General features: G+C 40.7%; 1 protein-coding gene across 1 annotated transcript in view; it reads left to right on the forward strand.

The window, feature by feature from the left end:
* The first annotated feature begins 6,935 nt into the window (after positions 1 to 6,935).
* The window catches only part of LOC109038983 (transient receptor potential cation channel subfamily A member 1), a 29,534-nt gene continuing 24,397 nt past the window's right edge, over positions 6,936 to 12,072 (forward strand). Inside the window, exons 1-3 of the mRNA XM_072299533.1 lie at positions 6,936 to 7,089; positions 9,884 to 10,106; positions 11,322 to 11,628. Of these exons, the coding sequence (XP_072155634.1) occupies positions 9,886 to 10,106; positions 11,322 to 11,628 (528 nt within the window). The 5' untranslated portion in view covers positions 6,936 to 7,089; positions 9,884 to 9,885. The remainder of the gene's footprint in view (positions 7,090 to 9,883; positions 10,107 to 11,321; positions 11,629 to 12,072) is intronic.

The following is a 12,072-nucleotide window of genomic DNA, read 5'->3' on the forward strand; positions in this document are numbered from 1 at the left end:
TGTGTGTATCAGTGAATTTCTAGAGTCAAAAAAATTCTATTCCATAGTTCCCTTAGTTGCGAACGTTCTTCATAGCATAAGAATGAAGGAAAAATCCAATGAAGTCTATGCTTCAGGGGTGGCACGAAAGCCAAATACCGCGAAGGAGAACCTTTGAGTCACAAAGGTCGTTATAGTCCTCCAAAAATAATATGTTTGTCGATGCAACTATCTACGAGTAAAATTGAACGACATTATCATCATAGAAACTTAGCATAATCATGGTCCATTTCAGAAAGGGAAGATTCATCAACATCCCGACAACCATGCGCAACCTAATCAATACGACATTAACTCCTTCTCCCAGTGTTTGTTTGTCTTTCATTTCTAAATTGAGTTTCGCGCGGCTATCAAGAAGCTTTACGATGTCTCGTGAGGCCTAAAAAGCGACGAAGTTTGCAACATTTTCAAGTGCGACAACACGATGTAGAGCGAGTCCGCGGAAAGCGCTCATCCAGTCTAGACCATTGCGAGAATGTGCACCTGGGAGCAGATTATGAGATTATATGGGTCAAGAGTCAAATGTTGGTAAAGAGATGGTTCCTTGGCTATGCGACTTGGCCCAATCGATAGAGGATCATGGTTCATCGATTTCATTGGAATTATTTTGCGGTGGTCGCTATTTTTAAGAATCAAATCTGAAGATGGAATACCTACTTAAACTAAACTTTTTTATCTCGCCGTAAAGCCTTGGAAATGAAGTATATGGAGCAGAATTTTAATTTCTTACTTGATTGTTTGGATAAAAAAATATAACTCATTCTAACTCTCCCACGAGAAGAGATCTACAATAGAAACAATTCTGTAATAGAGAATTACAGATAAATACCTGATTAACGCGTCTCACGAATAGAAATTTTCAGTATTTTGAATAAATATCGTCCATTTAAAGTTCGCCTTCAGTTGTTCCGCGTAGGCAACTCGTTTACCATGAAGCACAAATTGTGAGCTATTTGGGGGAAAAACACACATTGTTCTCTCTCCATAAATATTGATAAAAATGTGTACACCTATGGTACACATCGTCGACTTGTGGTCCGCCTTTGCAATTCTGCCGCACAGCGGGCCAATTATTGAAATTGATAGACAAAGCTGTAGACAAAGAAGACAAAAGAGATGTGGAGGGATCCTATTGGTGGAAGCGGATGTTTACAATGGACAAAGAAGGTAGGTATATAGACTAAGTAACGGCAACCCACGAGGGACCCGATAGTCCATCATTTTCTCTCTTAGTCTATAGGAACCACCCATTTCAACCAACAGGATAGCTCCATACTCCCTATGTCTTCTTTGTCTATCAATTTCAAAGATCGGCCCGCTGACAACAAAATAATGTACTTTGGAGTGCGATTAGTTATCTGATCGAAAAAATCCCATTAAATTCTCTCCTTAAATTTTACTAAAGCCAAATACCCAACTCGGAAGCCTATTAGCAGGAATCATCCTCTTGAGGTTCGCCTGCAATTTCACCGCAAAGGTGAAAAAGGATCCCTAAAAGCACGAATGGTTGGATATAGTTTTTTTAAAGAAAGCATACGCTACCTTTCGATCATAATGATTCTGCGTCATTTAAGGTGGGAAACCGCATGCACCTTACAGGCGAACACGAGGATGGAGGCTTCAATATTTCATGATGGCATTAAGAGTCAACTTCTATAGAGAGTCTGGGTTAAAGCTCAAACATTTGAGCACTATAAAATGAAAATCCTTCATGTGGGGACGAGGAAAAGGTCAATTAAAGTTCCTTCCGGATTAATTCGATGCTCAAATAATTTATTTTCTTCCCCTTTTAGTATAAAATAATTTTCCATCCCGCTTGCGTGTGCTGTGAGGTAAAACAACATAGCGACCTATTTGCTTCAAAATTGATTGATGATTACTGATCCCGCGTTCGTCAATTAAACTGTTCATTATTCAAGACTACGTCCGTGATAATTATGCTGGGGTAAATTGAGTACCACCTTGAAAATTTCAATTTAAACCAGGCGAATTTGACCTCTTGCGCTAGCGGCTCCCGTTTTAATTGGTATCAGGTCGCATATTGACGTTTGCCGGGTTTGCAACTCAAATTTAAGGAGAAATATGTTTATGATATAAAATAAGGCCCTGGAGATGTTTCCGGGCTCTATATCGGTAATTATAACCTCGTGCAGAATTGAAGTTTGCTTTTAGGTAAAAATTTTGAAACATGCACTCAGCGCATAACAGCGCAAACAAAAGAGAAAAAATACTGTACCTAAGTTGTAATTTTTAGCCAACGTGCGTTAAAAATGCAGAAAACTGGAAATCTCAATACAGAGGGGAAAAAGCTCATATGGGCACGAATTTTCCTCAAAGAGATACGCTGTTTGGTGCAACACTGGTTACGACCATTCAGGCTGTTACGACTAGGGCGTCTACCGCAATCAGTTTGGGAAAAAAAAGACTCCGAGAAATATTGATGGCTACGCAGGCCCGCCACAAGGGGGGGGGGGGGGGGGGGTACTGGGTCCTTGGTACCGGGGCCCGTGACGCGTGACGTAGGTGACAAACCACTGCGAATTAATGTGTAACCCTTGTCTCGTAAGGAAAAGTGAAAAAATTACCCTAAAAATTCCGCAAAAGGTGAATAAAGTTTCAAAAACACACTAGGGCACTATAAAATTTTTCTTACTTTTTTAGAGATTTCTATCTATTTTCAAGATTTTGAGTAGGTATATATAGAATGATATTTTTAGTAACTGCGTTTCATTTTCTTCCGTTGTCGGATGCTAAGAGCCTCCTGTCTGGGCATCCTCGACTTCAATGGCTCAACTCCCTTGCCATAGACGTACAAAAGGGGAGTCCAAGGGGTCCGGCTCCCCCTAGAATTGAAAATAATCATCTGCCCCCCTCAAAAAAATTTATAGATGTTTTGAATGCAACAATTCGAAAGTATTTGGTGCTGAAAGTAAAAAAAAGGCGTAATTATTCTGCAGAAATTGATGGAAAATCTCCATCATAAGAGCTTCAAAATGCGTCCAAATAGATTTACAATTTCAAAAATTTCCCGAGGGTGGCTCCCCGGACCCCCCTCTGCGCTAGGGGCCCGGGCCAGAAAACTGGTACCAGGGCCCGAGATGAGATGTGGCGGGCCTGCGTGAACGCAGAAGAAAAACGGGGTAAAAAACACTAATGTGTAATCAATTTTCAAGGACAATTCTGTAATTTCTCCTACGATTTTACATAGATTAAAACGCGTAATATCCAAATTCTAAGCTCAGATTCGGATTCCCCGTGAAAAACTGATGCGATTTCATGTATCATATGTTAGAATAGCGTGAAGGAAAGAGGTTTAATGACGTAAAAAAACACTAATGTGTGATCAATTTTCAAGGACAATTCTGTAATTTCTCCTACGATTTTAAATAAATTATTACGCGTAATGTCCAAAATCTAAGCTCAGATTCGGAATCCCCGAGAAAAATTGATGAGATTTCATGTATCTAATGTTATCATAGCGTTGAGGAAAGAGGTTAAACAACGCGTATGAATTCTGTCATACTACCCGTTTGAACTACGCCGCCGCGCCGCGCCGGTCGCCCGAGAAGCAACCGAACGGGGAGGCGCCAGCCGGCGCTAAGCATTTGGTTTCGTCCCGAGGAATTCCTCATAATAAATTCTTATTCTTCCTCCTCCGCTGACCCATTGAGCACTACCCAAATTGCCACGTTGCATTCATATGCTCGAATCAGTATGTCTACGTTACGTGTCTTTCCTTCACGCTATGCTCGGGTATGATACATGAAATTGTATCAATTTTTAACGAGGAATCCGAATCTGAACTTCGATTTTGAGTATCACGCGTTTTAAGTCAAATTTTCCAAATTCGAAAATCTGAAATGACTGGCGTGGCTTAAAATGCCATCTCGGCTCCTGTTCGATGGATTTTTCTGAAATTCGGTGTCAAGGTATGATACATGAAATCGCATCGATTTTTTACGAGGATTCCGAATCTGACCTTCGATTTTGGGTATCACGCCTTTTAAGTCAAATTTTTTAAATTCAAAAATCAGAAATGACGGACGTAGCCTAAAATGCCATTGCGGCTCCTGTTCGATGGATTTTTCTGAAATTCGGTGTCAGGGTATGATACATGAAATCGCATCGATTTTTTACGAGGAATCCGAATCTGAGCTTCGACTTTGGGTATCACGCGTTTTAAATGAAAATTCAAAAAATTCAAAATCCGAAAATCCGAAATGACTAAAGTGGCTTAAAATGCTATTTCGGCTCCTGTTCGATGGATTTTTCTGAAATTCGGTGTCAGAGGCAACTTTTCGTCGGGAAACTCAAATTTTTAGTCAATTTTTTAAAATTCTCAAATCCAAGATGGCAGGCGTGGGCTAAAATGCTATCTCGGTTTCTGTTTGTTCGAGTCTTGTGAAACGCGGCAATATATGGTATTTTTCAACGGGAAACTCGAATTGTTAGTCAATTTTTTAAAATTCTCAATTCCAAGATGTTGGATGTGGCCTAAAATTCTAACTCGGTTTCTGTTCGTTATAGAGATCTGTGAACCGCGGGAGCATGGGTACTTTTATCGACAGGAAACTCGAATTTTTAGTCAAGTTTTAAAAATTCTCAAATCCAAGATGGCGGACGTAGCCTAAAATGCTATGTTTTGCTCCTGTTCGATGGATTTTTCTGAAACTCGGTGTCTGAGGGTATTTTTCGACAGGAAACTCGAATTTTTAGTCAATTTTTTAAAATTTTCAATTCCAAGATGGCGGACGTAGCCTAAAATGCTATGTCGGCTCCTGCTCGATGGATTTTTCTGAAACTCGGTGTCTGAGGGTATTTTTCGACGGGAAACTCGAATTTTTAGTCAATTTTTGAAAATTTTCAATTCCAAAATGGCGGACGTGGCCTAATATGCTATCTCAGTTTCTGTTCTTTCAAGTTCGGTGAAACTCGGTATCACGGGGTATTTTTCGACGGAAAACTCAAATTTCTTGTCAAATTTCCAGAATTCGTAAACCCAAAATGGTGGCCGTGGCCTAAAATGCTATCTCGGCTCCTGTCGGTTTTTGTGAAACTTAGAAAAAGGGGAAATCATTCCAGTCAAATCTTCAAAATTTGAAAATGATGATGGCTAGAAACCAGATCATTGTATGGCGGGTTATGAAAGACTATTTTTAGCAGGAACAAAGTAACCCGCTTCTTCAAAAATAGCAACTTCACACTCATAAGTATAGTGAAGAAATTTTAAGCCAGGATATTTTTTAACTGACAGTAGGTTTTCCATGTGAACTTTTGATGAGGCGCTGGCAAATAATATTCTATTTGTGGCAGGGCCGCCACAAGGGGGGGGGGGGATACTGGGTCCTTGGTACGGGGGCCCGGGTCCTGGAGGGGCCCGTGACGCAGGTGACAAACCACTACGAATTCATGTGTAACCCTTGTCTCGTAGGGAAAAGTGAAAAAATTACCCTAAAAATTCCGCAAAAGGTGAATAAAGTTTCAAAAACACGCTAGGGCACTATAAAATTTTTCTTACTTTTTTAGAGATTTCTATCTATTTTCAAGATTTTGAGTAGGTATATATAGAATGATATTTTTAGTAACTGCGTCTCATTTTCTTCCGTTGTCGGATGCTAAGAGCCTCCTGTCTGGGCATCCTCGACTTCAATGGCTCAGCTCCCTTGCCATAGACGTACGAAAGGGGAGTCCAGGAGGGCCTGGCTCCCCCTGGAATTGAAAAGCATCATCTCCCCCTCAAAAAAAAATTTTTAGATGTTTTGAATGCAACAATTCGAAAGTATTTAGTGCTGAAAGTAAAAAAGGCGTAATTTTTCTACAGAAATTGATGGAAAATCTCCATCATAAGAGCTTCAAAACGTGCAAATAGATTTAAAATTTCAAAAATTTCCCGGGGGAGGCCCCCCGGACCCCCCTCTGTGCTAGGGGCCCGGACCAGAAAACTGGTACCAGGGCCCGAGATGGGATGTGGCGGGCCTGTGGCTACGTGTCATTATTACACGCAGTTACAAGCTCACTTTCACTACAATCTCATCGTTTTAAGTGGCAATATTACACTGAGCGTATTCTGTGGGTAAAAGTAAAACATTTTTCGTCCATAAAGTTTTTTCCCCCAAAAGTGTCCCCTGAAGGAGCGACAGCCCTCCTTTTTTCAAGAAAGTCATATATTTTCTAAATTTTGGAGACGGTTATATTGAACAACACTTATGAAAAGTGACTAGCTCTCATATACATCAGCGCTGAATCCATTCATGCTCAAAAATCCGAATATATCAGGTTCATCAAAAGGGATTTTGGAGGGGGGGAGGGGTCTTGCATCTTTCTGGGGGAAAACTCGGAAAAAGACCTCAAAAACTACCCTGAAATATAAATATATATACAAACTGATTGAAATATTGATATTTTTGAGGCCAAGGAATTAAATCAGCACTAAAATTAGTGAGCATATGTCACTTATAATGAGTTTTACTCATTAGCCATTGGCACAACTAAGAAAAATCGATGATTTTTCCCAAAAATTGGAGACTGCACTTCCTCCAGAGGCCACTTTTGGAAAAAACTTTACAGGAGGAAAGTGTCCTATTTTGACCCACGGAGCACACTTAGTAGTTTTGCTGTTAGACCCTGGGGCACTCTGTATTTACGGAGGCGCATCACAAATCTGGCAAGGGATCAGAATTGATGACATCAGGGGCGCACAAGAGGAAACGGAACTTCGGCGGGAAGATGAAAGACTTGTTTCCGACACAATCCTCCGACACCACATGGCAAATGACTCACTTTTCGAGATGTCTCACTATCTTATCTCACGATTCTCAACCCAAGGTAGAAACCACTCAACTGCACATTAAAATAGGATTCGACTCGAGTGGTTTCTCACAGTACATTCCGGCGGCTCGCCTCTTATCTTTTGAGCGGTCCTCTTATGCACCTGCCACAGTGTAGGCATCCATTTGTCGGAGCTTTGACAATTCCCAGGATTGATTTCGAGTGCCGGTGAAAACAATGCGAGTTTATTTTGTGCAGTGCACCCGATATATAAAGTTGCTGGTAAGTCATGAATTTCTGCTTTCTATTTAATTTTAAATAAATACTTAAAAGGGGACAAATAAAACAAATGCTTTGCATTCGTTTGCTTTTTTTTCGATGATGGTTGTGCTGCGCTGCAAAGAATCGTGGTTTGACTGCTCAATTTTATACTATGCATTCAGACTCTACTTTCTAATCCAATATTAATGAATAATATCGATGGAAAGAGCGAAACCAGGTACCTCAGTTTCCAACCTCGCAGACTTCTAGTCATAGGTATCTACTTTATTTTTTTCTGGAGAAATTGTCAACATACTTCCTCAAAAACTTCCTTGATTTTCCTTCTCTGTAAGCATAAATATTCTGTATAAACAAGCTCTACAGCTGGCTTGTTTAAAGTGTCTTCGAAGTTTCTCTCGCGAGGCGGAAATTTTGAAACACCGCGACGGAGATACGTGGTTTCGCACTTTGGCTATTGATATGTAAATGACTTTGAAGAACACTATCGACAAAGGATGATGACATCCCCATGGTAAGGAGGACCGCATTAGCTTCATCAATAAATAATGATTAACACTTTTAGTATTCTTCTTCCACGTGAATAATTGAAGAAACTGGAGTACAGAGAACCGATTGCTATGTTCTACTTATCAGAGGCTACGGATTTTGAAATTGACATTCAAATGAAAAATCCATTGTTTTCATGCGTTCTTCTCATTTTTTGTTTGGCACCGACTCAACTTCACGAAATGCTAATGAAAGTAAGGCTAAAAAACAAAGAAAGTATAAACTTTAATCTATACTAATAAAGCAGACTTCACGTTGATTGACTCACTCACTGACTGACTCACGTATCAGCGGATCTCGTGAACGGGAGGCCGTGTGACCCTGAGATTCCGCACTGGGATCCCTCTCTACCCCGAGGCGCCGGATAAGGGAGGATTTCGCGATCCGCCCGCCGGTTCGCGGGATATCGCGGTCCGCGCGTGGTCGATTTTCCCGTAAGGACAACGGGTGCGAGAGAGAGTGCGAGCGAGATGGAGCGATTTTCGCGGCTCGCGCTGGAAGACAGCTGATAAATTTTACGTGTGTTCTTCTGGTAGCGCGCAACGGGTGCGAGGAAGATGGAAGGAGGTTCGGCGTCCAACGAGTGCGAGGAAGATGGAACGAGTTCTGGCGTCGCGCTGTTGGAAACGCCGCGCCATGATTTTTGCGAGCTCCGACTCGTGCATCCGTTGCCGGGCTACCCTCTCAGAGATGTGAAAATCTGGAAAATCTGTCTGTTCATTGGCATAGAATAAAGAGACTGACGTAGTCTTTTTATTCTATGGCATTGGTCTCCTCTGCGCACATTGCCGCTTGCTAGATTGAAGGCGTTCTATACTGTGCTGACGGCTCGGTCACACTGCGCCTGTAGTCGCGGTGCTGACAGCGACAGCGGAGCAAACAGAACATCGCTCCGACATTCTTCACCTGCTTGAAATGAAGCGAGAAACTATTTGAACTCCGGAGTGGGTATGTGGTATCATACAAAATTGAAGGAAAATCATACGTTTTCGCCCATCCCAAGCAACAGATGTTTATGAGTTTTATGCGCACATTTACGTAGTCTTAATTGAGTCAGAAATTCGCGTGTATGCCACGATATTGATGTGAATAACTCGCAATTAATTATAATGATCTTAGAAATTCGCTAGGAACACGACGTATTTGCCGTGATATCGTGTAATTTCTAATTTGTTTTACAAAATCCCTGGAAAAATCAAGTTTTCCTCCGCGATGTAGATGACAAACCCGCCATTGCTGAGAATTAAACGAAACCGCTGGTTAAATCCCGTAATTTTCGCGGCTGAAACTCACCAGCTAACTTCAATTAAACATTGAACTGACAAAAGTATCAAATCTTTATGAAAATAACCAACTTTTGATTGGGTATTTTTGATTATTACAATTATCATATGAGCTTACTGAAGAACAGACCAAAATAGCAGCATACTACTAATTTCTACTTTTTTATCAAACCAGTGTGTCTCGCCAATTTTGAAATAGTAGACGATAATTCAGAAACACAATTAGTAACTGATCACTAATCACAGTGATTGCTGATGGTGGGGTTTTCCTGTGCGTAGCACGGGTTTCCTGCTAGTTAAGAATAAAATCGCCAACATTTAGAAAAAACTCAAAAACTTTCCTTACTTAATTTGTGGGACAAATTTTAAATTTTAAATTTTAGCGATTTTATTCTTAATTTAACTTTACGAATAACTTATAATAGGCATGAAAGCAACAAGAGAAAGTTGCGGTAGTCTGCCCCCTTTGAATTTTACCTAGCCTCTTGGGAAACTGTAAGGGATTTTGCAATACGACCACGTGACCATTCTTTCATTTTTGAAATTTCATTCCATCATATGAATTCAATTCGTGTAATTAAGTCGATGCAAAACGAAAAATAGGAGGAAGGCATGAAAACTACATATTTTTCATTCGACCGTCAATTCCAAAAATCATAGCCCTGAGTTGAAAAACGCGTTGTTTCTCTTTCAACCAAAAGTTTTTAAAGTCTGAAGCCATACCCATTACCGAACACAGGGGTTTGATCTAGTACTTCCATAAGATGACGGAGGTGGGAGGGGAGGAGGGGGCCCCTACTTCTTAATTTGTAATTAATCAAGTTAATTTTTTTTTTTTTGCGAATACCCACCGCTCAAGAACTGATTAAGAAAAAAAGCCAACTTTCCTCCTAAACAATTAAAAGTCGGACTACGAGGGAAATAAATTATTAAGTTTTTCATTATTCTTCCACCAACCTGAGCAGGAATGTCAAACAAAGTCGGTTACCAGCCAGTCCGGACGGAGGATGAGGAGGCGGCTTTGAACTCGGTGGTGGTGACCGAGGGACTCCAAGTGCCAAGGCCACGGACGACCATGCCACAAATCTCGGTGGACAGCGTCCAGGGGCGGATGGACCGACGACAACAACGCCTTAACACAGAACTCCTAGACGCCTCCATCAAAGGCCTCCTCCCCGCTGTCAAAAGGTACACTCAAATCACTTCACTCTCTCGGTGGCTCCGATGATTACGTCATGCACCAATGTGGGCTATTCCGGATCATCGGTATCGATTCTTATTCACAGCTTTGAAAGAGATTATGACATCAGTCGGATCCGTCGATGAAATCCAGGAAATACAAAGGTGACGTCACGGCGCACGACAGAACGAGTTAATCGGAGAAGTCGGACAAAATTAGGGAACTTTAAAAGCTCGTAACTCCATGTAGTATTATTACAAAACGTGGAGGTCTTAGAAGTGGTTTCATTGATTTTCTCGTAAAAATCACCTCAGAAGGCACTCCTCAAACTTTAAAATTTCACAAAATTAACAACTAAGTTTGCTGTTTTAGTAAAAAAAATCGTGTCCGACCACTCTCGCCAACTCGATCCACTGTGTGGCGTCTGAAACAATCTTGTCACGAGTGGATACTTAGTGGTGCAGTAGAGTCTCGATCGTTAGAAAATCCTTAATAAAACCCTGGGGGTGTATATAAAATAGTTATTGAAATATTATATAAGTTAAGGCCAAAAATATATCATACCCTTAAAATATTACTATTGGAAGAGAACTGTGAGGAGTTTGTACCATTCATTTACAGCGTTTTGGAGCTGCAACCTTTCCCATACGGTTGGTAAGCATTACCAATAACTTAGCTATAATCGGATTTTTTATAATCCTATAAAATCTTTTATATCCTATATAATCAGCCACAAATTGTCGTTCCTCTAACGTAAGGGCGTCCCTCTATTTCCACATGGACCGCAAAAAGCACGGAGAACATGGGTTCTCGTGAAAATTGAGATACCCCCTTACATCAGAAGAGCGATGAAATCAGAGCGCTTGCGTATTATGCAGCATTTAGGGTATATAAATTAATTTAAATGGAAAAAAAAAAAAAAACACACTAAGAAGTGGTCCGAGCTGTGTATAACAAGGTGGAGAAATGGTGCTGGGTCCACACCATTTCGCGGGGAAAACAAAGCCAAGAAATTCCAAAAATTAAAATTAGAGTCAAAATTAAATTTTTAAAAAATTTAATTGGATTAAATTCAATAGTGGACCCATTACTATTTCTCCACCTTGCTAAAACTTAATTTAACTTTGTCGATTTTTGACCAGGAAATGTGTCGGTTCATTTTTAGGCATATTGCTTTCCTGTTTTAAAAAACGAATTCACTCTTATGATGGTTTCTCTTATAGGGCTTTAGACGAAGGCGCGAATGTGAACACGGTCTGCCGCGACTCGGGTGTTTCCGCGAGCCATATCGCCGCCCACTTGGGACACACGGCCATTCTGCAGCATTTGCTGTCCGCCGGGGCCAAACCTAAGAGCGATTTCAAAGGTCGACACCCCATTCACCTGGCAGCCTGGCGCGGGCACTTGAGCGTCCTCGAAATCCTCGTCAAAGGTGACGTTGACGTCAAAGTAGAACCACCGAAATGCGAGGATCTTCAAGCCACGTCATTGGATTCCTGGGACCATTATCATTGTTCGATCAATCAGACGGTTAGTACCAAGTACCCGCTAGCTTTTTTTTTTTATAATATGCCATCACTGAGTATTACAGCAGAGCTCTCTGAGGATTGTGGTGTCTGCGCACAAATTTTAGAAACCACCTTGGTTGACGCATAATCTTATAAATAAAAAAAAATAAATAAAAAAAAATTGCAGAGTAAACGGAATTCAAAGCAATTATGGATGAAGAAATTATCGTAGGTTCTCGATTCTTCGCGCTCCGATTCTCCGCGATTCAGATTTTCCGCGGTTTTTTTAGTGGCTTTGACCCAGAAACACTGCAATTTTATGGCGCCAACCTCTGTGAAAAAATTATCTCCAAAAATAATGTTTGGCAAAATAAGTACTATGAGGCGGTGAAAAATATTAATTTTCAACCGATAATTACATTTCTTCTAGTACTTGGCAGTTTTTTGTATTATTACATTCTTTTAA

This window comes from Bemisia tabaci, chromosome 4 (genome assembly GCF_918797505.1).
Source record: "Bemisia tabaci chromosome 4, PGI_BMITA_v3".
Classification (NCBI taxonomy): domain Eukaryota; kingdom Metazoa; phylum Arthropoda; class Insecta; order Hemiptera; family Aleyrodidae; genus Bemisia; species Bemisia tabaci.